General features: G+C 39.7%; 1 protein-coding gene across 1 annotated transcript in view; it reads left to right on the forward strand.

The window, feature by feature from the left end:
• RP1 (RP1 axonemal microtubule associated) overlaps positions 1-26,543 on the forward strand; it is a 280,642-nt gene that overhangs the window by 161,015 nt on the left and 93,084 nt on the right. Inside the window, exons 20-22 of the mRNA XM_058668634.1 lie at positions 14,535-14,667; positions 15,342-15,493; positions 18,736-18,890. Coding sequence (XP_058524617.1) covers positions 14,535-14,667; positions 15,342-15,493; positions 18,736-18,890 — 440 coding nt within the window. The remainder of the gene's footprint in view (positions 1-14,534; positions 14,668-15,341; positions 15,494-18,735; positions 18,891-26,543) is intronic.

Genomic DNA, 26,543 nt, shown 5'->3' on the forward strand with positions numbered 1-26,543 from the left:
GAAGAGTCAGAACATTATAGAAAAAAATGTACCTGTGTTTTATTAAGGTTGTAATCTGAGCTTGTGTTTTTCTGAGGTCTTAAGACTACAGGAATATTAAGAGGGTGTCCTAATATATTTTCTGTTGTTTTTACAAAGCATTTGAGATTGAAAACTATGTAAAAGGAAGAATTTTTTAGCTCACAATTATGGAATCTAGACTATGAAGTAGCTACATCTGTCAAGGGCTTTATGTTGCATCATGGCATGGTGGCTGAAATCTCAAAGGCATGCAAGTGTATGCACGAGAGAGAATTTGAGATGAATTTATAGCAGCCTGCTCTCAAGGTAACAGATCCAGTCCTGTGAGACCTGCACGGATTTTTCCTGATGTTGCAATGACCTCTTAAAGGACTCACTTCCCAAATACTGTCACAAAATTTATAAAATTTCAGCATGCATTTCAGATGGAAGAAACTGTATTCAAACCATGGAAAGCAGTTTATCAGCATCACTGTGTAGTGAGCTGTTAGAGGTGAGTTTCTCAGTCTTTGGAGCCATTCTGCTGGCCGCAGCAAAGTGGTTGGAGCATTATTTGATTCAATAAATTAAAACTAGGACTGTAATTAAGCCAGCAAAGTGATTTGAAGGAAGGGATTTCTACTACAAGGTTTTTTTTTTTTTTTTCATTTTGAAGTAGTTTCATGGTGTTTTTCCTTTTTTTTCTCCCCAAAATTTCAGGACTACAACGTACAGTTCCAGTTTTATCCAGATTCCCCTGTTGTTAGTATTCAACTCCATTGGCTTTATCATAGCTGCTAAAATATATGTGCACTTTAATCACTTGAGAAAGATACGCTTATGTGCACAGTGATTTTTCAGCTATGTAAATATCTTTTTTTTTAAAGATTTATTCATTTTTATTACAGCCAGATATACACAGAGGAGGAGAGACAGAGAGGAAGATCTTCCGTCCGATGATTCACTCCCCAAGTGAGCCGCAACGGGCTGGTGCGCACCAATCCCATGCCGGGAACCTGGAACCTCCTCCGGGTCTCCCACGCGGGTGCAGTGTCCCAATGCATTGGGCCATCCTCAACTGCTTTCCCAGGGCACAAGCAGGGAGCTGGATGGGAAGTGGAGCTGCCGGGATAAGAACTGGTGCCCATATGGGATCCTGGGGCTTTCAAGGAGAGGACTTTAGCCGCTAGGCCACGCCGCCGGGCCCAGCTATGTAAATATCTTATTAGGAAATTCCCACTAATGTATTTGTGATTCTTACCTGAAGCATGCATTACTGTGAGAGCTGATCAATGCTAGTTGGCTTGCTGCTATTCTAACTTCTTTTATTAAGTGAAATTCTATTGAAATTCCCTTTTTCTGCTTACTATTTATTTATTTACACAGATGCTCCTCCCATACAAATAGTTTCTACATTCTTGGATTGAACTAATTACAGGTTGAACATAGTTTTTTTGCAATGCATCTGTACGGAACTGGTACATATTTGTTTAACATAGAATTTTTTATTACATTAGGTATTATAAGTGACTTAAAGTATTGGGAAGATGTAGGTGTATAATATGTGACAGATAGTCCATTTTCTTTCTATAAAAGACTTGAGTATCCAGCAAGGACAAGTTTTCTAGCAGGCATTCTTTCATTTCATTTGATAGAATTAACATCATCATGTATTTTTGTGTCTTAAATCATTCTGGATTGTTCCTTTAAGTTCTATATCTTTCTGATCTGTCGCTATCCATCCTATGAGGATTTCTTTGTTTTCTGAAATGAGAAGGTCTTCTAGGTTCATCTAGTATGCTCTTTTCTCCAGCTCTGGAAACAGCTGTTTCTGAAGGAATCCTAATTTCTTTTTGTGGAGAATGGCGTCTACAGCTCACTATTTATATGAGCTATCTAGAGAAGTTACCTTCTCTCCCTGCACGCACTCAGTTCAAAGTTAAGGTCCCTTTCCTTGAGCTGAGAACCTGGCCAAGTTCTCTACTTTCCTAAGATGTTCTCCAATAAATGTTTCCTTGGTGACATGACTTCATGAAACATCGAGTTTCTTATTTTCCTATTGGGGATTAGCTGGAGATTAAATACAGTAAAGACTCAAGTATGCCTTGAGGTAAAACAAAACAAAACAAAACAAAATAAATTTAACAGCATTTCCAAAACTAAACTCACCACAAAGTTGTATTTTTCAGGTAACATCTATTAACATACTAGGAAATGAATATTGTGAGTCACTGTGGGGATTTTGCAGCTATCAAGGAAACCAGTAACACTGGGAGGCAGAGGCAGTAGTTTGCGCTTGGGGGAGATCTCTCCCAGCAGTAGTTTGTGCAGAGGCAACAGGGCAGTTATACTCGGAACAGCAAGGGCACTGCCTGGGGAATGAGTCCAGGGGACACCTCCAAGCTCACAGTGCAGTGTCTGTGTCAGAGAGCTCTGAAAGGCCATGACAACAGTTTGGGGTATTTAACTACAAAACCCCATTTCACAAATGTGGAACAACTGTTGGGTGCCCTTTTGTAGGATATGCAGAGTAGCAATTTAAATGGCTAAAGATTTGCTTTTTGGTTTTGTGGTTAAGTCTTTGAGTTATTTCAAAAGTTATTGGATTTGTGAAAGTTTGGATTTGTTCTTCATGCAGCTAAGTCTAATGGGTCTAAGTCTACATGAAAAAATCACACGTGGGTCAATATAATAGGCCACTTTTGGCTCATTTAAACAATGATTTTACATTGGGAAAAATGACTTATGCTTGCTTGGTTACAATCATAGCTAGCAATATGTAGGGATTATAACTAAAATGACTTAAAAATGACTGGTTGACATGCTTTCCTGTCTTTTTGAGCTCTGGAGGCCTGTGGCGAGTTCTGGGAAGAGTGATAATTATAAAGATCCCAAGGAGTTACTTCTAGCATAGAAATAGTAGGTAGGTGACTTATTGGGTTAGGAGGCTACATCTCTGAGGCAGTGATGATCTCAGCATATGTCTTCCCTTAGCCATTTCATTAATGCAAAATTATAATGGCCTTTCTTCTTTTCTTTCATGCTGGGTGGGGAAATGAAATTTATGAAGAAACATAAAAACTAGGGAGACATTAAAATCTTGGCTGTCTGTTCAGGTGTATTTTTACTAGGTTTCCAGCAAGAAAGATAACTATATTCCCAAGAGATTCTTCAAGAGATGAGGGGTACAAGTGATGGCAAAACAGGAGGAGATGGTGCATGCAATGCTATTTCATTGCTGCCTGTGTCATTTCCCAATGATGTGCATAGGTGGTCATGAAATACTGTACAGCTATACAGGTTAAGATCGTTTGTTCTTCAAGGAGAGAGATGGTATCTGTCAGCAAAACTAAGATAGTTCCTGAGGGTTTGGGTGGCTTCTAAGTAGACTAGAATTTTTCATAAATATGCTATTTTTCCTTAAGAAGAATCAGTTGGTACTTATGGATCTTTTATCACCATCTCTTGCTTTTCTCTCCTGGCATGTGGAAAGAATGCTGTGTAAATGACCACCGTCTTGTATCTGATCATTAAACGCTTGTCATTGCTGTTCTCTCAGTATTTTGACAGTTGAACTGGATGTTTATCCCTATGCAATATCAAATTTCATTGATTCACATGCGGTTTTTCAGTGACACCGTTCAGTATTCTTCAGGCCTTCCTTCTATGTAGTCCTCTTGATAAATAACTCCATTTGTTACATTGCATGGACTCTGCTAGTCAAATCTACTTTATGCTTTCCAAGCAACTTTTCTCCCTTATGTCAGGTTAGAAGATGAGCAAGTCTCTCCTTGGCAGATGTATAAAAGCATGGAGAATTATTCTCATATTCATAGTACTGAATCAAGTACTGTTTAAACATCTACTGTACAAAGAGGGATCAACCAGATGTTTGAATAAGACAGTTGTAGCAAACATATAGTTCCATTATTAGTTTCATTATAAACCAGATAGTGTGTTAGTTAGAGTTGTAATTCTAATTCTCCTATCACAGTGAAATTGCTTCATTGGTTCTCTCTCCATCTTCCCTTTCCTCTTCTTCTCTCCCTTCTCCATCTGGTTTCCTAAAGAGTTATGGAATAAATCAATTTCTTCCTCTCTGCTAAGTTGTGAGAAGAAAGGTTGGGTAACCTGACTGAGCTTAAATAACTAGGGTGCTGAATCCTGATATATGGAATCAGACATTGTTAACTATCACCTTATGTCTTTTCCACACAGTTATTTTTTAAGGAATGTATTTACTTGGCTGAAATTTCTTAAAGTAATTAAAAAATTCTAATGTTCTAAGAAACTTAGAGTGAATTTTTGTGGTAATGTTATCTTGTGAAACAACTAATATTTGGTGTGTAAATCAGCAGGGGGAGTCAGGAAATGAACTTTAATTTCTGTTCTGGCCACTTGTAAAATTGTTTTTACTTATTTAGGAAATTTAAACAAGTGTTGGATATCTTAGTGGCTTATACTTCAATGAGACAGTATTTTGGAAAATTCACCTCATTTTTTTTTAAAGATTTATCTATTTTATTACAAAGTCAGATATACAGAGAGGAGGAGAGACAGAGAGGAAGATCTTCCGTCTGATGTTTCACTCCCCAAGTGAGCGCCACGGCCGAGTGCTGCGCAGATCCGAAGCCGGGAACCTGGAACCTCTTCCAGGTCCCCCACACGGGCGCAGTGTCCCAAATCATTGGGCCGTCCTCTACTGCTTTCCCAGGCCACAAGCAGGGAGCTGAATGGGAAGTGGAGCTGCCAGGATTAGAACTGGTGCCCATATGGGATCCTGGGGCTTTCAAGGCGAGGACTTTAGCTGCTGGGCCACGCCAGCGGGCCCCACCTCATTTGTTTTAAATACATCTATTGCAAAGTGAATGTTGACTTTTAAAGGTTAAAATCAGTGCATGTATTTTCCTCAACTATAATGAAGTTTTTATAGTCTTCACAGTTGCTCACTCTATAAGCATGAGTCAAGGCTTTGGATCTTTTAAGTATAAACAGAATAATAATTGATGATGCCTCAGTTTGAAAAAGGAGAATGATTGGTTCTGCAATTCAAAGGCTATTGCTCATGGCCTGAGAACATCTGAACAGTGCTGTTATTAGAACATACACAATGAGGGACCCCTCCACACTTAGAATGGTGAAATGCGTATAGCCAGCAGCACAATGTGGTGACCAGTGACTAGTATTTGTTGAAATTATTTTCAGTATCTTAAGTTGAAATGCTATAAACCTATATAGCATTTAGATTTTGAATAGGAAGAGCTGCTCCACTCATAATACTTCAGGATTTGGGGCAGATTTAACAGTGGATTTGGGATATCATTCAGATTTTAAGATTTTCTATTTCCTTGACTAGGCTTTAATTTTATTTTTTTGCTATCTAACTTAGTATCTTAGCCATATTACCAGACAGTGAACAGCTATGCTGTCTTCTTCCTGGATACTGTTATGAAATACTAATCCAAGTCAGGAATTAATTCAAACTCAGCTTGTAAGTAGTGTGTGTTCAAAATAAAATGGCTATAACTGAATGTAATCATACAGTAAATATCTTTGAATTTTCAAGAAATAAAGATAGGAATGCATTTTAGCAAGTACTATCATGTCACATCATTTGTTTACTAAAAAAAATTTATTGTGTATCTTTTCCATGATACAGTTTTGTAGGCATACGGAATCTTCCACCCGAACATTCCCACCCTCTTGATTTTCCCACCAACTGTTTTCTCCAGTATTATTACAGTAGTATAATCCTTTTTTAGTACCAGTTACAAGTTTAACATTCTGCTATTTAAGTATATCATGACATTGTAGGTATGGACAATGGTGGAAAATCTAGTATATTGACAAGGTATACTTAACAGGTTCATTGGCAGTCTTTCTGTTATTTGGGAGTAGAGATGCACACTGCATTGTACCTTCACATGTCGATGTGATAGTCTCTATTTCACAGTTACTATACATCCCCTTAAATGAAAAGCCATAAAACAAATCACCAACAGAGAGAAAAGCAGAAAATCTGTGACATGAGGTTAAATAACATGCTGCTAAATGACTAATGTGTTGCTAAAGAACTGAAAAACTTTTTTTTTTAAAGATTTATTCATTTTATTACAGCCAGATATACACAGAGGAGGAGAGACAGAGAGGAAGATCTTCCGTCCGATGTTTCACTCCCCAAGTGAGCCGCAACGGGCCGAAGTGCGCCGATGCGCGCCGATCCGAAGCCGGGAACCAGGAACCTCTTCCGGGTCTCCCACGCGGGTGCAGTGTCCCAATGCATTGGGCCGTCCTCAACTGCTTTCCCAGGGCACAAGCAGGGAGCTGGATGGGAAGTGGAGCTGCCGGGACTAGAACCGGCGCCCATATGGGATCCCGGGGCTTTCAAGGCAAGGACTTTAGCCGCTAGGCCTCGCCCCCGGGCCCTGAAGAACTTTTGAGTCAGTAAATTAATAAAAAATCAATAATATGAAAAACAAAAACTTATTTTTAAGTAGTGTTAGAATTGAGCTTAAAAGACTTGAAAAACTTTAATTTCTAGAAATTGTTACCTCTTTTTTCTGTAATTCTTTATTATAAGGTGGGGTTCAACGGCACTTGTCCTATTTCATAAATTGTGGAAAAATGAAATCATATTCATCAGAACTCTTGACTGCACCATCCAACCTGCTTTTTCCTCAATCTGAATCAATTGAGCAGAAATGGGAAGTGGAGCATCCAGAACACTACTGGTGCCTATATGAGATCCGGGTGCATGCATGTCTATCTCGCTGCCCTCCATGAGGTTTAATCTTGCATGGCTGAGCCATAGTGTGTGTTGAGCTATGAAAAAGCATCTTTTTTATTATTATTTTTAATTCATTAATTACATTATATTATGTGACACAGTTTCATAGGTACATGGATTCTCCCCACCCCTCCCCAAACCCTCCCACCATAGTGGATTCCTCCACCTTGTTGCATAACCATAGTTCAAGTTCAGTTGAGATTTCCCCATTTCAAGCATATACCAAACATAGAGTCCAGCATCTTATTGTCCAGTCAAGTTCAACGGCTTCTTAGGTATACCCTCTCTGGTCTGAAGATAGAGCCAGCAGGGTATCATCCCAGTCAATTAAAAGCTCCAACATACCATCAGCAAAAATGTACATCATTATGGAATTAATTGACATAGTAATGAGTAACCAATATGTTAAAAGTAAATGCGAGTTCTTAACTACCTTCTGTGACCACCTCACCTATACTTCAATTTTAGTTTATACACAACATATAACATACATAACATGTTATACATAACATCATATCATCTTAAATTAAGGCAAACATGTGGTATTTAACCTTTTGGGATTGGCTCATTTCCCTTAGCATTATGGTTTCCAGTTGGGCCCATTTGGCCACAAAAAACTGCATTTTGTTTTTTTAAATAGCTGAGTAGTATTCCATGGAGTAGATGAACCATAACTTTCTTATCCAGTCCTCTGCTGATGGGCATTTTGGCTGCTTCCATGTTTTTGCAATTACTGATTGTGCTGCTATGAACATAGGAGTGCATGTTGGTTTCTCATAAAACAAGTGTTCTGGATATATTCCTAGGAGTGCTATTGCTGGATCATATGGTATGTTGATTTTGAGTTGTTTGAATGTTCTCCATACTGATTTCCATAGAGGCTGTACCAGCCTGTAGCCCCACCAGCAGTGGAGTAGGGATCCCTTTTCCCCGCAACCTCGCCAACAAGTGTTGTTGGTTATGAAAAAACATCCTAGGTAGAGGCTAGTTAATGATGACACAGACTAGAGCCCATTCACTTGCTCTGCTAATTTATCTGATATATGCTCCAGGTAGCCTTGACTTTGGCTAATCCATTTATTCTTGAAGTTGGTTAAACTGGGTTTATATGTTTGTTTGAAGTTTTAAGGCAAGTTGTAAGTATTTCCAATTCTTTTTTCATTTTTAGTTACTTCACTTTAGGGTTCCAGAAAAGAACTACTGAAGGGAAAGAGCATGTACTGAAATGCAGTAAGAAAAATAGTTTGTTTTTGAGGATTTTCTAGTTCAGTGAGCAGCAGGAAGCACCAGCTTCTTCTCACAAAATCTCCAGTCAAATATTTAATCTCAAAAGACTCCAGCAGTTTATAGGAACAGTCTCAAAGTTGCACCGATTTATTTGAACCAAAGATAAATTCATGCATTTGATAGTCCCTCAATCAATTGTAAATACCATGGTTGATCCTCCTTGTATGGTCCTTTTAATAAATAGGGTGTCAGCACAAAGCATGGGGTGAGAAATGAGAAGACTTAAATTTCAACTTTGTATCTGATTTAAAGGAGCACTTCAAGGGTTCTTTGAAAACATATTTTAGTGTTAATACAGTTTCATATTCCTGAACCCAGAAGGAAAATGTTATGTTAACACTCATTTCCTCTTTTCACTATCAGACCTTGCAGAGTATAGTAAAACCTTTGTGTCCAACTGATGTTTGTGACTGGGTTACCTTTTATATTTAAGAAAAATTGTGCAAATATGATGTACAGTGAAAGTATTTCACAATTTGTTTTATATATCAAAGGTTTATGATTTCACAGTAGGGTCCCTAAAAGTGTTTTTTATCAAACTTTTACAACCTAAATACATCATTTATCTTATGTGTGATGTCCAACAGGCAACTGGTCATGTGTGTAACTCTCTGATCACAAGGTGTTTTTTTTTTAAATTTTGGTTGTATATCACTTCTTGTCTAAACAAAGATAAATTTAGCATCAAGTGAAATATGTGAAGGGTAGGTTATAAAGCAAACAAGAATACAGGTATAGTTGGTGGTAATCACTGATGATTATTAATCACATTTATTCTCAGTCCTAACAAGAAGAAAAAGATGTAGAGCCTGGCCAGAGTGGAGTATTAACTAACCCACTCTTTCCTCATCACCTTGAGTGTTCTGGCCACAATGAAAGCCTCCTTCCAATTAGTATGATCTTGATCAAGATTAAAATGAAACACAGCACAATAAACGTTAAAGACAGCTCAGAAACAGGCATGGGAGAGAGCATTAGCAGAAGAGGTAAAGCCTGGGAGAGAAGTTGGAGTGGTATCGGCACTGGAAGTTGAGAGAGGAATGGATATCATCGTTTTTCTGGATTCTTGCTGTAGGTTCAAAGGTCCAGAATGGGGGTTGTCTTGGAGAACCCTGTCAAGGACTAGTGGTTGGGGACCCAGAAGGTTAATTGTTAGAGAACTTCACTCAGGGAATGAGTTGAGTGGGGGAAAGGGCTTAGAGAATAGTTTGAGAATTTCAAAGAGCTTGGCGATCTCTTCTGGAGGTTTGTCTTTTGTTTATGAACCATTTGACAGAATGCTTGGAAGGACCCAGAAGAGAGGAAGGAAGAGAATCTACCTCAGATTGGCATAGAGGAGGAGGTGTGAAGGGGCTGTGTTTTCCCAAATGGTCCTGATCAGTTCATCTATGCAAGGGAAGATTATAAAAGTACAGTTTTCCTTGTGCACTCTCTAGGAGATTGTTACAGCACGAGGAGCCACAGTCCCAAATAATAGTTAAGAATTCTGATTTCTAATGTAGATGTTTAATTTTTAAATTTTTTTGTTTTGTATATTTATGACATATATTCATTTATTTAATTGGATGGGCCAGCCTGCCAACTAAAGCCAGGAAATCCATCCAGGTTTCCCACATGGGTAGCATGGGCCCAAGTATTTGGGCCATCTTCTATTTTTTCCAGATATAGAAGCATAAAACTTGATCCAAAGCAGAGCAGCTTGGACTTGGAATGGTGCTCTGACACGTGATTTTGGTTTTGCAAGCAGCAAAGTCTCTGTACCACGACACAGTCCCATATGGTTTCCTTTTGCTGCTGCTACTAACAACAGTTAATCAGCATTAACACCTGAGGGTTTATGTGATCACTTTTAATTTTATACTACAATATAACTAATATGTTATTTTCTCAAATGAGTAAATTGAGACTTTGAGAAGTCTTTGGTTCCACACTGCCAGCATACAGACCTAAAAAAGAAGTGAGACAGGAAAAACAATTGTTATGAAATGAAGTGTCCTTGCAGTCTTCCTGGGTATTGTGACCTATGCCTGAGAAAACTCTGCTTCGAGAAATGATTTCCTATGACTGATGATGCGTGTTTTACAAAAATGTCATAAACGACTCATTTAATTCTTCATCCCGGCGAGATGAGTTACAGTGCTAACTTTGTACATAAGGACATGATGATCACAGGTCATTATGTGCAAGTTGTACCCTGGTAAGCAGCAGTGCAGAACATAAACCAAGGTCTTTTGATCCACATTCAGGTTTGCTTTACTGGCCACAGTCTTTTACTGGGTTATGTTTATTAACCACAGAATTGTTGGGCCTGCGTTACAGTCCTCCAGGAATTTTACCCTCCTTTACTTAAGAGCTGAAATATTTTCTGTGAAAGTAAAAACAGAAATAAACACAACTGGAAATTAAATCATGCATACATGCATACTTCCCTTTGTCTTTATCAGCTTATGTCACTGTAATGATGCAGCCATGATTTTAATAATTGTAATAATTTACTATTATCCATGGTTTTGGATTGCTGTGGTTTTCGTTACGTACAATGAACTATGATGTGAAAATAATAACTGCAAGATTTTAGAGAAAAACTGTTCATAGATTTTAAGCAACTTCTATTACAAATACTGTAATTATTCTAGTTTATTATTTCTCATTTTCATTAATTCCTTACTGATTAGTAAATTAATTTTTATCAGGGTAAAAAGTACAGTTTATCTAAAGATTCAGTACTTAACCATAACTTCAGGAACCTAATGGGAGTATTGAAATGTTTCCCCTATACATAAGAAATGAATACCGTATTTAAGATTTTTCAACTTTGAGACTATTGACATTTGAGGTCAGATAATTCTGTGTGGTGTGTTGCTGACCTATGAACTGTCTTATGTGCTGTAACCTTTAAACACCAAATGTCAGGAGCTGCTGCTTTGCTTTCCAAGCTGTAAAAGCCAAAATGGCTCCAGACATCACCACCTGTCTAGTAGGGGGCAAAGCTATCATGTGGTTGAAAAGCACTGCTCTATTCTTTTATTGCTTTAGAGAGAGCATATAACATTGATTTTTTTGTTTTGTTTTCCCATTTTGAGGTGTCATGGTCTTGAAAGTAAAAGGAAAACCATATAGAGCCATTACCCTCAAGGATGCTCACTTCAGTCATTGGTGAGATTCTGTCCTCAGCACATGGTCTTTTCATTTTTTAAAGATTTATTTTAGTTTTATTGTAAAGGCAGATATACAGAGAGAAGGAGAGAGAGAGGGGAATGATCTGTCAACTGGTTCACTCCACAAGTGGTTGCAATGGCCAGAGATGAGTCTAAATAAAGCCAGAAGCCAGAAGCTTCTTTTGGGTCTCTCACATGGGTGCAGGGTCCCAAGCCCTTGGACCATCCTTTACTACTTTTCCAGGCCACAAGAAGGGATATGGATGTGAAGTGGAGCATCTAGGACATGAACTGGCAGGCATATGGGATCCTGGCACATGTAAGGTGAAGATTTAGCTACTGAACTAACACACTGGGCCCAGCACTTGGTCTTAATGTTGAGGGGTTGGTGGTGCTTCAGAAACCAGAGGAAGAACCCACTGTAGTTTTACATAGAATGGCCTAAAACAACCTTGAATTTCATGAGGAAGCCTTCAAATCCATAATCTACAGGATCCATTTACTCATTTATGACTTCATTTATAGGAATGCCACAAATCCTCAAAGTAGCTCTCTGTGTGGTATTGGTAAGTGTTCATTGATGTGTTACTTCTATGGAGTCTCATGCTATTTACATGTTTTTGTGTCTATACTTCCCAGACCATCTATGAAGAGTTGATTGTAGAGACAGTTTTCTTTAAACTCCTAAGCCTGTTCATGCCATGTTTGTGTATATCCAGGTCAGAAATGTTGGCCCCATGAGGTTGAGCGTCAGGGTGCCTCTTCACAGAGACATCTGCCTGCATACATGGAGCAGGGCTTGGGAACTCCCCTACACTCTTGGTCAACTCTGTTGGTCTACGACTTTTGTTTGTTGGCTCTTGAGGAGTATGTTCCCTTATAAACTTAAGAAGTAACTTAACTCTTTTGTCTTTCAAGTAAAGCAAAGTAGTAAATATCGTCGTGGACTTCAGGAATAGAAATAAAAGATTAAACAACTCCTCTCACTGTTGAACTCTTTTTTTTTTTTTTTTAGATTTTTATTATTATTGGAAAGCTGGATATACAGAGAGGAGGAGAGACAGAGAGGAAGATCTTCCATCCGATGTTTCACTCCCCAAGTGAGCCGCAACGGGCTGGTATGCGCCAATCCAATGCCGAGAACCTGGAACCTCCTCCGGGTCTCCCACACAGGTGCAGGGTCCCAAGTCATTGGGCCGTCCTCGACTGCTTTCCCAGGCCACATGCAGGGAGCTGGATGGGAAGTGGAGCTGCCGGGATTAGAACTGGCACCCATATGGGATCCCGGGGCATTCAAGGCGAGGACTTTAGCCGCTAGGCCACGCCGCCGGGCCCTCACTGTTGAACTCTTACCAACAACATAACCCTTACAATTGGACCCCAGCAGCAGAGTGGAGATCATTATTTATATTCTTCCACTACTGCTTCCTCTCCAGTTTCCAAGTAAGCAGCCCATATTCTGAGCTTCCAGATGGCCTGGGTCATTTGAGGTTTCTTATGCTTAACCAAATAATTTTGAATAATGTGTCTGATTGAAACTAGTATGAGTTTTTATGAACAGTCTCTTTCTCTTGGTGATCTGAGTTTTCTATCCAGTTGCTAGAAAAGTACAATATGGCCCATGCAGAGCATATTTCTCAGTAGATTATATGACATTAACCTCTTCTAGTTTTATTATATACATAGATACATTTGGCTAATATTTTAATGATGTATTAAGATAATTTATGCAAATGGATACACATTTTTAAAGACCCAGTTTATTTTTATTGGAAAGATAAAGTTACAAAGAGAAGCAGAGACAGAGAGAAAGAGTTTCCATCCACTGGTTCACTCCCTAAGTGACTGTAACATCCAGAGCTGAGCTGATCTGAAGCCAGGAATCAGGAACTTCTTCCAGGTATCCCACATGGGTTTCAGAGTTCCAAGGCTTTGGGCCATCATCCACTGCTTTTTCTGGCCATAAGCAGGGAGCTGAATGGGAAGTGGAGCAGCTGGGACAAGAACCAGCACCAATATGGAATTCCTGCATTTGAAGGGAGAGGTTTAGCCAATTGCACCATTGCTCCCAGCCTGTTTACATGTCATTATTTTTAATTTTTACATATAATGTTATGAAGTTTCCATGCTGTACAGCAACCATGAATAATGATGATTATTCTCATTTAGAAAATAAGACAATTAATACATTCAGATTCATTGTAGTAGTGATTTAGATGAAAATTGTTTTAAGTAGAGAGACAAGTATGTGTGGAAACTCTGAGAAGTAATATGGCCAGCAGTGAAATCATGAACAAATCAGTACAACTAGAATATAGGATGTAAGAGAAAGAATCTAACAAGGTGAATATCAATCATGAATGACTTGCTGTTGAGGGTTTATTTATTATTTGTTTATTTTACTATTTGTAGGACTGTTTAAAAAGTTGTAAGCAATGTGCAGAGACATCAGATTTCTGCTTCAGAATAATTTCTGTGGAAGAATTCTAAAGCAATGGTTGGAGAGGCACATGAATTATAGAAAATGACAGTGAGCTCCTGACAGGTAGGACTAGCCACCTGCTCCTCAGGCTAGGTGGCTGGAGAAACTGACAAAGGACAGAGATTTATTCAGAGGATTTACTAGTTCAGAAAAGGAGAAGGCCAGTGGCATTGAGTTAGGAGGGATGGCAGTTACAAAACTCCTTCCGGAATGTCTCTACCAGTCTGACATGAAGAAGATAAGAGGAAAGGGGCTTTTGTGTGAAAGAGCTCTATAAGGGTAACAAAAGGTCTTCTGAGAACTCACTAGGCAGGGAAGTGAAGGCAATTGATTACATGCTGCAGGTGCAGGCACTTGGACTCTGACTGCTGGGGGCTTATCCTCAGCCAGCAGAAGTTATAAATACACTTAAAAGGTGTTATAAATACACTTGAAGGGCAGGAGACATTTTAAAATACTCTGCTGTGTGGCCTTCCCTGGTGACTAATATGAACACAAAATCTCCTGTATTTCGACTGTAGATCACTTGTTTGGTCAGTGCTACAGGCAAAATTGATAGTTTCCCTTTAGAGTGTTTCATTTCTCCATACTTCCCTTTTCTTATCTATAAAACTGTAAGAATTTTAGCAACGTAGTTGGTGATGCTTAAAAGATATTTAAAATAAATCACTTAACACGGTACTTTTGGCAAGTAATAGTGACAACACTGCTGCTACTAACCACCCCCACAACCATGGGAGTTCACGGTATATTTTTGCGATTTGACTTCTACAAGGAATTGAAAATCACACTATCTGACCATTGTTTCTTCTAATCTCAGGTGACTATGCAACACATGAGGAGCAAGAAGATTCTAGATTTTGCAGCAAATGCCTGGCTTTCTCGAATTCAAACAGATGGGGACATTGTCTGTGAGCTTCCTGTAGTTAAAGAAGGACAAGCCATTTTCCCATGTGTGTATGACTTTTCAATAGATCATAAAGCTGTTTTGTAGTTGCTGAAATCTGCTGCTTAACTAACTACATATTGTTTTTTTCTATGTTTAAGAGTGGTTTTACCAATTGGTAAATGATTTTTTCAGAATCACAGTGGGAGAACCTCGTGAATCTTGGGTTCAAGGTATCTCACAGTGACTGTCGTGGTTCAGCTGGCATCCCAGATGTTGAGGCTGGGAGGGATAACAAAAGTCAGGGCCATGTTTTGTCTGATTTTGCTGTAGGCCAGCTGTCCACTTGAGACCATCACCTCATTTTTGATTGATTTCTTTATCAACCCTTGTATCAGTTTAAATTTTGAGCATGGTATACAAAAACATTGTTACCCTTGCCACTGAAAACTAAACATCATATTCTATTTCACATATATAAGAACAGCTTTTAAACAATCTTTTATGTCTCTATAGGAAAAGGGATATAAATCCTCTTGACATTTATGTATTAACATGCTTATTTGTAATTACATCTAATAACTACAGGGTCACAGTGTGTAACACAGAAAGTTCAGGTTAGGCAAATTCTCATACGATGTATTTACCATTGCCCAAGTATACCCTCAGATCTTGTTTCTGTTTGTAGGAACTCCAAGACAACATATTTCTTCTTTTTTTTCTCTCCCATTGTTTTATCAGTAGTGAAATACCAGGTTGATGTTTACACCGGACCACTAAAGCAATCAGAAACAGAGTCTGAGGTTTTGCTATGTCTCTTTGGGGACAGAGGAGACTCTGGCCTTAGACTGCTACACAAATCTAACATGCCAGTCAAGTTTCAAAGAGGACAGGTGAGTCCATTGAAATAACTCTCCAGGTTCCTTGCAGCCTCCCTTATGTGTGATTTTAAATCTAAAAGGTACCTGACATTGTTCAAGCTTTAGTTTCCAGACAACTTTACCACAAATTTCATGATCTGACTTCCTAGATATGTTTTAGGAAGTTGTTCTTGAGAGAAAAATAGGGCACACTTAACTAAAAATGAATTACATAGTAAAGAAATAAATATTAAAAATTAATCATAAGGTGGGCATTTGACTCAGCAAATAAGACAACTGCATCCTGTATCAGAATGCCTGGATTCAGTTCCCAGCTTCAACTCCCCATTCCAGCTTCCTGATCATGCAAACGTGGAAAGGCACTAGATGAGAGTCCAGGTGGCTAGATCCCTGTCGTTTCTGTGGGAAACCTGGATTGGATTCCTAACTCCTGGCTCTGGCCTAACTGTGGATATTGTAGGCATGAAGTGAACTGCTAGATACGAGAGCTCCATAGAACTGGCAAAAATAGTGAGAGCATAAAGAAAATAAATAAAATGAATTGAAAGGATATCAGGAGAAAATATATGAACATATTCTGTTAGGACTGAATGCCACAAAGCATTATTTTTTTAAAAGATTTATTGATTGTATTGGAAAGTCAGATGTACTGAGAGAAGGGGATACACAGAAAGAAATTCCACACACTGGTTCACTCCCCAGGTGGCTGCATGAGCCAGAGCTCAGCTGGAGCTCAGTCAATCCCAAGCCAGGAGCCAAGAGCTTTTTCTGGGTCTCCCAGGTGAGTGCAGGATCCCTAGGAATTTGGCTGTCCTCTACCGCTTGCCAGACCACAAGCAGGTAGCTGGAAGGGAATTGAGACAGCTGAGACATGAACCAGTGCCAATATTTGGGATCCTGGCTCATGCAAGGTGAGGACTATAGCCACTAGGCTGCTGTGCTGGGCCCAAAGCATTGTTCTAAAAGGTCAGATTATAGAAGGGCCACTGTAGGATAGTTTATATTACACAACCACCTTTCTTTTAAACACCTTCAATGGAACTAAATGTATTATGTTCATACTTTTGTCCTTTATATACAAGCATGAGTGTTTGTGTTAGATGGTTGAGAACTTAATTGAATAGATATTCAATCAAGTTATGTTTTAACATTATTTTGTCATATATGGAAAGAAGGTAATGTTTTGGCCTCTGAAAATAAGATTGAAGATTGAATACGTAAGTGTATGTTTTTGGGAAGGAAGATTTGTAAAATAAGTTTGAGAGTACTGTTTCTCAAACTTTTATCACTGTAGATTTCACAAAAGCTATAATCAGAACAAATGGGAAATATGCTTTGGATGACACAAAGACAAAACTATTTCTATCAATTCTTTCATAAGTAAATTATTAAGTTTGAGCAGAGAACAAAATTCCAGATATAGTATTATAATATTATGTCAGGTGACTAGTAAAGTTATGCATCAAGGAACCCAGCTAACCTGACATCAACTCCAGACCTTTCCTGCTCCCATTTAATGGTGAATGGTGAAAGTGTTCTCTTTTCTGGCTGACTACTAGTTAGGGTACAAGCATGCAGTAGCAAAGCATCACGTAAAGTTGTTAAGCTTTAATTGCAATTATCATATAAAGTGTATAATTGAAATTAGTGTAAAAGAAGAGAGGTGTGAATTTGGTGTTTTCACTTCTGAAAGTTAAAATCAAAATATAAACGTTCTTTGTTTTCCTGGTTCGTTTCTTAGCTAAATATCAATTTTTAATAGAGAATGACAGAGAGATGAGGTAGAGAGCTGTTGGTTCTTTTTCTCAGTTCTGGTAGCTACAAGGAATGAAACCTACTCTCTGAGATGACTGACAAAAATTCAGTTTTTAAAAACATCATTGCTGCCTCCCGTGGTCTGCAGTGATAGGAAGCTGCAGTCAGGAGCTGAAGCTGAGTCCTGGTGTTTCAGTGTGGGATGGAGGTGTCTTAACTAAATTAAATGCCTGCTTTGGTTCATTTTAGATTTTATATTTTTTAAACTATTTTCCAAAGTCCATGTGATGCAATGAAAATATCAGATAATTTTAAGAATTTTGCACTAAGAAAATTATCAGCATTCCTAGACTATCTAGTACAGCAACAAATGAATCAAAAAAATGGACCCTTGAAGACACAACATGCGACATCATTTGTATGTGTCACAAAGGAGAATTGTGTCGGTGAGCATTCTCAAGGGCACTCTGGAACTTCAGGAGAGTAACAGTAAGACTGTCCAGGCACACTGAGAGGAGGCACATGCTACTATCGTTGAGCTACACAAACGTCATAATGGGACTAATGATGCCTTTGGTCTGACCTAAGCAAAGGAAAATCTCCATCACTACCATGAAACCAACAATAAAACACAAGTCATGTTCAAATATTGAGGTGAAATTTAACGTGGTAGCAATGCAGGCAGAAATTAAGACAGTCCATCCCATGCAGGTAACACAAGCAACACTGGATTCATATATTACCTTCAAGCGCAGTTACAGTGGCTAACAATCAACTGTCATTTCTGGGAACTTCCCAGTCTTAATTAAATTCATGACCCTTTCCTTAGACAGTTCCAGGATGATTATTCTCAGCAACAAAAACCTATGAGGAAGTGATGTGTGAAGGAGTTCTATTTAATCCAATCAGCATTGCATTGACTTCAGGTCCTGCATCTCTCCAGAAATGTCTCTATGTTTTTGACACGACAAAATATTTAGGAGGGAGGATTCCAGAATGCTGCACAGAAAACCCAAGGATATGCTCTACTTTTATGTATAGAGGAAGATGCAGGGTAAGAATTTATTGAAGGAAGGAAGAGAAACTATGTTGTGGCACCCAGTAAGTTAGAATTCATGGGAGAGAAATGTGCTATGCATCATGCCTCTTGGCTACTGCCTGATGACTTCATGCACTATTCCTCACGGGTAGGGGTCTAGAACAGAGAAAAATCCTTTATGTTGGGGTTGGTTGGTTTGTCGCACTGGATGGTACTGCAAATGGAGAAAATAAAGCCAGAGAGAGAAAGAGTAAGAGGGGGGGGGTGGGAGAACACGTAACCAGAAATGTATTTTAATAGATAAAATGTAGTTTGCTTATTTTTTATTCCTCCCTTTGATGCTAATATTATCTCTTAAAGTGTTGTGCTGCTTTTGGCAGTCCTTGGGCTATTATTGTTGCCTTATTGATCATGTGCTGGATGGTAGTTATTTCTGTTGAGTTTTATGTCTTCTAACTAGATTGATAGATTTCAAGTCGCAGCAGTGTCTCTTGGGAAACTGCAGAAGGTGCTGTTGCGCTGTGAGGCCCGTGATGAATCTCAGTATTGGTACTGTGAAAAGGTGGTTGTCAGAGAGCCTCATTCCGCAACTGAGTCCATCTTCACCTGTCAAAGGTAATGCTGGCCTCTGGGCACTTGACAGGAATGTGCTGTACTGTGGGTGATGAGGGGGTGTATGTGTGTGTGTGTGTGCACACGCATGTGTGTGTATGCACACATGAGTTTTGGTACAAAACTGGGCTACTGAGGAGTCTATATCATGCGTCACTGAGTTATTTTTGCTAAATGTTGCAAGGAAGCTCATCTTGTAATTTCTTATTATCACAATGTTTTGTGTGTCACATAGGCTCAAAATACTGGAAATTATTACCTAAGTAGAATATTAGTCTAAAAATATCTTTGCAGCAGTGAAGCTATAACATTAAAACAGTTTGATAGGGGAATTAAGGATGGAAAGTTTTAGATAGAACAACTTTCGGAGCAGAATGTAAGAAAGAGAAGGATCACAATCTGAAATTGGGCTTTCCTTTGACAGCCCGGCAAGATCTAAGTTGCAGTAGCATCCCCCTCCATTCTTAATCTGGCCACATTGCCTTTCTCACATATCCTCCTTCCTGAAATCTCATTAGAAATTCAACACAGCCTTCACCTTAGCACTTCAAGCAGCTATTGGTTGCTTCCACAGCAAGAAGCTTTCCTGTTTAGATCTTTGCCGAGTCCTGTTATGTCAAGGAAACCCCAGCTTCAGTTAGATTTGTGTCTGTGTTTATTGTTTGATCTCAGTCACGGACCCATGAACGAGGCTGAGAATGAACAGATTTCTGCATTAAAATCCAGTCTTTTGTGGATATGGGAATGAGAAACTGCTTCAGTTTGAAATTTTGTATTTTCAGTGTTGTAAGCTGCTGTATAGCCTTATACGCAAATAGAAAACTACTAGGAAATGAAGCAAAAACCAAAGGCAAAAGAGGGGCATTGGGAAATTCAAGGACATGGTTTTGGCATTGCCAACAAAATTGTGACTTTAAATGCTAAGTAAAAAGTGGAGTAAAAATTAATAAGGTTTTGTGCAACACAGAACTGCAGACATCAACATAATCAGAGATACCTGTGCACGAAAAGGGGCAGTGAGAGCCCTGGGGGCCCAGTCCTCTTTTTACCAGTTTAGTCATAATTTGACCCATTTATTTTCCAGTGTCTATTTCATCCTTTCCCACTATCTCTGCTTTACTCCATGCCAGTTTTTCATCAAGACTAGATTGTGGTGGGTCTGTAATTGTCTTTTCATTGTTTCTTCTGCAGTCCACCCTGTTCACACTTCTAAGCTGATCGTACTACGATACCAAAAAGCATCATTCTGACTTCTCCTTCTGTTTTTGTATTTAATTTTTCCTTTGTCCTATTTTCATTTTATTCTTTAGTATTTCATTGTGTAATTTTATCGCAAAATTCTATAAGAAAAAATGAGAGAACATTGCTCTATAAATTGTATTTCGGGTCCAGTTTTATTTATTTATTTATTTATTTATTTATTTATTTTGACAATCTTGACATAATTAGGGTAAAAAGGTTCAAGCACTACAGGAAGATGGGCAAAACAATTGATTTCGTATTGTTTCCTTAATATATCTGATGCAAAAGCGGATTTTCAGGGAGAAGACCCATCCAGTCTCCCACCCACCCCAGGTCCCAGATGTGGGGCATGCTCCGAGGGTCTTGCTCAAGTGGTTTTGATAGTTCAACAGTTCTGAATTGCTGCCGCTCTCACCACTCCAAGCACGATGAGGTCGTTGAAAAATCCACTGATTGACATAGTCCATCATAGAGTCTCCATTTGCCCAGTATTTTCATTGCCAACATATAGCTGAGGTGATTGATTGACTTTTTCTGTCTTCTGTCTTTTCTTGGTTAGGGTTCTGAATCCAGGAAGCTCGATTGGGGGGATCCCCAAAGAAACTTTGTCTGAGGTGTTCCCAGACCAGATTCTTGTGTTACTAGCAAGCACAGGGCCCGGCACAGTCCATTGCCCCGATCAGCTGGTGGTTGCAATTGCTGGGTTGGTTCTGTTTCCATCCCTATCTTCCACTGGAACCAATGGGTGTTTGCAGTCCAGCCTGGTTCTGCCCAGCACATACTCGGCCCTCACATAAACCAGTGGGAGCTGCAGCCTAGTCGGAGTGACCCACAACAACCCCCACCAGGTGCGCCCCCTACCCTGGTTTGCCAGTATATGTGGCAGACTAGTCCAGTGTGTCCCACATCCCCTTCTGCTTTCATACATGTCAATGGATTAAAACCTTGTTCCATCTAGCAAGCTCAACTATCCAGCCTTCACGAATGTTGTTGGGTATCTCTCTGTCTAGCCACCCCAGCCCCTGCCCTAGTTTAGGTGCCCTCCCGTGGGGGGTGGTAACCCAAGAGAGAGGAGCCCATTATTTCCCTCCCAGGCCACTCCCATTCCCAGATTATGCACTCTCCAGGTGGTTCTGTGGTTTAACTTGCCAGAACTAGCCCCCCAGTGCCAACTTCTGCCAGCTCATGCAGTGGCTAAGTCGGGTCCAGTATTGTGATGTAATGGGTTAAGCCACCCTGCAATACTGGGATCCCATTTGGGTACCAATTTGCGTCCCAGCTGCTTCAGTTCTCATCCAGCACCCTGCTAAGGGGCCTGGGTAAACAGTGAATGATGCCAAAATGCTGGGTCTCTGCACCCACATGGGAGACCCTGATAAAGTTCTGGCCTGGCGCCTGATCATTTGGGACATTATAGGGAGTGAACAAGTGGATGGAACATCTTTTTCCCTGTCTTCTTTTCCCTTTATTCCTTCAAATAAAAAAGGAAATAAATCATTTTTTAAAAAAGATCAATTTACGTAAGCTGTTTCTTGTTTAAAAAAAATTCAGAGGTGGGTGTTTGGCGCTGCAGTTAATGCTGGTTGGGACACTCACATCCCTTTTAGAAAGGCATCTGGATTTACATATCAGTTTTAGTTCAAATTCCAACTTCCTGCTCATGTGCACCCTGGGAAGCAGCGGGTGTTGGTTCATTTACAGGGCTTTCTGCCATCCACTTAGGGAATTCAGGTTGAGTTCCAGGTTTCTGGTTAAATTTTGGTCTAACACAGGCTGTGGTGGTTGTTGCACCTGTACCTGGAAGATTTCTTTATCCCTGAATCAGCTTTTCAATCTTTCTTTCTCTTACTCTCCCTCCTTCTCCATCCCCACCATTGCCTTTCAAATAAGTTAAGTAAGAATAAGCCAAAATCATCCTTAGCAATCAACATTGCCTACTTAAAAAAAGCATACAAAAATGACTTTTATGGTCCTTCTATTTTCCCTCCACTTTTCTTTATAATAATCATTTACAAGATGTTAGTGAAATCAGACTACCTGTGTCTTGAACAATTCTGTTCTCTTTGTGTTCCTCAAAATATACTCTTTTCTGCCCAAGAAATACTTGTCCTATTCTATTCTCTTTGTCACAATTCTGCCATCCTTCATGCTTCTCCTCCAATTCAGCCTGTGCCTGAGCTAACTGGCCCAGACCTTCATGTAGGCCAGGTTCCCCATCCAATCAGTGGTATGGACCACTAATGGGGACCCGGGTATCACTTCCAGCTGTTCCTGCAACGTAGCACAGAGTCCTCTTGGGCTGGGGGAAGCAGTGTTTGTTACAGCATTCAAAAAATCTAGGGAAAGCTTTATTCAGGGATTTCTCTTTTAAAGATTTTAAAATTTTGCTGGGAAGGCAGATTTATAAAGAGAAGGAGACAGAGAAAAAGATCTTCCATCCCATGCCTCATTCCTCAAGTGACCACAACTGCTAGAGCTGAGCTGATCCAAAGCCAGGAACTAGGAGCTTATTCTGGATTTTCCACAGGGTTACTGAGGATCCTAAGGCTTTGGACCATCTTCTACTGCTTTCCCAGGCCACAAGCAGGGAATTGGAAGGGAAGTGGAGCAGCTGGGCAGGTGATGGGGCAGCCAGGACACAAACCAGTGCCGATATGTGATCCTGGTTCTTCCAAAGTAAGGATTCAGCTTTGCCATAATTCTGGGCCCCAGATATTTCTCTTTCTGCTTTGCCTTGTTCCAATAACACAACTGTGTTTGACTATAAAATTTTCTGAGGGATACTTTAGAGTAGCTCATCATTCCTGTGCAGGCCTACACATGTAGTCCTCTCCATCAGTGTTGCCCCTACCACCATCAATCACTATTTTGCTCCCGCCCATACCCCTCTAAACTACCGTTTCAATTATGTGTTCTGTGGTACTTGGCCTTGTCTGGAGGGAAGAAAGAAAATGATATTTTAGATAGTTTCAATGGATTCAACATGAAAAGTTATGAAATATATAGAAACATCAAAAGTAAAAATTTGCTCCATCTTGACATTTCAGATGTTAGTATTTGATGCTTGTATATAGTGTATCCTGAAGAAGTGATGGCTGTTGCTCATTTATATAATTGAAAAAATATGTTATAAAAACGATTCCTTATTTCTGTATGTAAAAATGTGAGAGCAGATCTTGCTTCCTTAATTCTTAAAGAGGCAGAAGTGTTATAGCAAGAATAAAACATTGGCAGTGCAACAGGTTTCTTTCTGTAAGATTGATCGACTTTTCTGAGGCTACTTATGTCTGCTTTTTTATTCCAGAACATTTTCCCTGCTTGTAGAAGGTCAGGGACAGCATTTTCTAAGGCACTGGAATCTTAGAGACTGAATCCAGGAAGACAAACACAACTCAAGACAGCATTTAGCAGGGAGCATGGGACGTCTTTGCCAATTCCTGGTGGGGTAGCTGCTACTGGCTTTGCTGTTTGTGGGTAATTAGTTAGAAATGCTTAGGTGGACATGTTACAGAGGGAAAAAGAAGAAAAAGCTGGTTATGTTCCTTGGAGCACTTTTGAATTAGGGCAGAGGGAAAGGCTACCATGTGCCCCTTCCCTCTCAGAAACCAACTAGAGCAACTACAGATGGAGAGCACTTCTCTGCCTCCCAGATGCTTCCCACGGGCAGTTGCATCTTCTTTTTCTTTTCCTCTCGACAGTACACCCACATATTTATGGTCTTGTTTTGCTTTACTGCCATACCTGAAGATACTCTTTTTTCTGCCTCTGAAAGTTTCTGCCATCTTCACAGAAGATCTGGCAATCCAAGGTTTGGAGCAAGCAAAATTTGAATGGAATAAGGCAAGCATTTCACCAGCTTTATGGACTCATATAAATGCTCTTATTTACTTTTTCATGTCATTTTTCTGTGTCTGCCATGACAGATAATAATCCATTTGGTGGAGTTAAACAGAATTTTTTTCCTTCATAATTCTGGAGAGTATTTGAAACACAGGTGTCTACAGGACTGCACTGCATGGAGATGAAGTGAAACAATCCTTCTTTCCCTCTTCTGGCTCCTGGTGGTGGTCAGTGATTATTGGTGTTCCAAGCCTTGAAGCTGCCTCACTACAACCTCTGCTTTTGTTGTCACATTGCTGACTTCGTGTGCGTCTTTGTTTCTTCCTTTGCTATGAGGGTACCAATCCTATACCAGGCAAATAGTACTATAATATGGCCTACTTAGTTGTATCCATAAGCACCCTAATTCTAAGTAAGGTCTCATGTTGAAATTCTATATGTGTGCAGATTTTGGGGGAAACACTATTTAATCTGGTCCACCATGTGAATGGGTCCCCTAATGTATTACTCAATGTAAGATTGTCAACCTACTTGACCTAGGAGGATCTAGAAATACAGAAAGGATGAGGGTTGCCAAAAGCACCTAGGTGTTGTCTTTCATTACTCCAGACTGGTTTGGGATATGGCATTGACATGAGCTTGTGAGAACAATTTATTTTAAATAACGGCTCTTCCCAGGGCACCTCTAAATAGGAGAAGAATTTATGGATGCAGGAATTGAAAAGTTAAATGGAAATAGGTGACATTTTAAAGAGTTCACTTGTCAGGGCAGAGCAGCATGACTAGCTTGATCATCTCAAAACCCAGTCATGGTGAGATAGCAGAGTGGCCCTGAGGCATATTAGTGCAAGGAATGAAGACAGGGTACTGCACGATGTTCCTTAGAGTCAGCACTGCAGCAATACCTTGAAAATGTTCCTGCCTGATTTCTATTTGGGAGCCTTTGCCCTCCCCTTGCTTATTTTTTAGAAGTATTGAGATAATTTTTTCCATAAGGTGGAAGGAAAAAGAAAAGAATATATAGCTACTTTGGCTAGAATTGGCTGTTGGAAAATCTTGAATACATTGGGGAGGGGATGACATTTGCACTCTTTGGCCACCTCCCAGTCCACAGTCCTTAGTGTCTCCTTACTACGTGCTGAGGAAAAGATCTTCTGTTCCACTGAAATAATGGTGGGACTCTGGGCAGGAGAGCCACTTTGGTCAGGGGAGCCTAGAAAGGGCTTTCTTGCATCAGTGAGTTAGCTCTCTGTGGGATTCATCACAACTGAAGTCAGCCTTGGCCACATAGCAGAGCTGTGGTCAGACTGAGGTCCAAAGTCTTCCCTGTCCACATTGGCCTTGGATGTGTTCTCATCTGTTGCTGTCCTGACAGATGTTCTAACTCTTGATCCTGACTAGAATTATATAGGTGTTCATTGCTCTTTTTAACTGGTGAACTGAAAAAAAAAATGCATCACTTCTGCCAGGAAGTGTTTCCTAAAGACTCAGGTGGGGGGAATTGTTCCTTTTCTGAACTCCTTTCACAAGGTGCTCATTACACTGAGCTAAGTATTAGCTCAGTACACAGAGTTATACCTGCGGGTTTTCTATCCTACTTCTCTAGCTTTCAGTGGAGTTTCCTCAAAGATTGGGCCAATGCCTTACATCTTTGCTTTCAACCACTACCATAGTTCTTGGAGTAGAATAGTTAAATTTCCATATATAATAAATTAAATGAAATGAATGTGTTAATCATGAAACCATAAAGCACAAGGCAAATCATACTAAGTGATGAATTTAGAATTAGAACTTGAAATCTGTAAGGTTTACAGATATATTAATCTAACAGAAGTAAACAAAATGTTCACTTACTATTCATTTTATGTATTACTGTCCATGAAGAAACAGAAAATGATGCATGGAATTAACATTAATTAGGCCTGGCATGGTAGCCTAGTGACTAAATCCTCGCCTTGCATCTGACGGAGTCCCATATGGGTGCCGGTTCATGTCCAGCTGTTCCATTTCCCATCTAGTTCCATCTTGTGGTCTGAGAAAGTAGACCCAAAGCCTGGGGACCCTGCACCTATGTGGGAGACCTGGAGGAAGCTCCTGGATTCTGGCTTTGGATTAGTTCAACTGTGTCCAGTGACCCAGTGGACGAAAGATCTTTCTGTGTATCTCCTTTCTGTGTATCTTCCTTTCCAATACAAATTTTAAAATCATTAAAAAAATTAACAGAAATTTAAACAGAAGATGAAGGCCCCACGTATGTCCATTTTTGCAGCACGCAGAATGCTTGTTTCAGGATATTTCAGTGTTGAAGAAGGAAAGTTGTTTGATGATTGGTCACCTGTAAATGCCCCCACTTTGCTTCTCTGGTAGGAAAGGGCTCATGTCCTACTGTTTCATCTCTGCTTCCTCAAGCTTTAGTAGGGCAGGGAACTCTTAAACAGATGCAAGGTTGACAATTTCTCTTCAGTCACTCCACTGCTATCACTCACCAAGGGTTTCCCATCCTTAAGTACCTTTTGTGAGCTCTTATGATTACTCAAGAAGATCACACATCATACATGAAAGCCCATGCTTGTT

This window comes from Ochotona princeps, chromosome 9 (assembly GCF_030435755.1).
Source record: "Ochotona princeps isolate mOchPri1 chromosome 9, mOchPri1.hap1, whole genome shotgun sequence".
Taxonomy (NCBI): Eukaryota; Metazoa; Chordata; class Mammalia; order Lagomorpha; family Ochotonidae; genus Ochotona; species Ochotona princeps.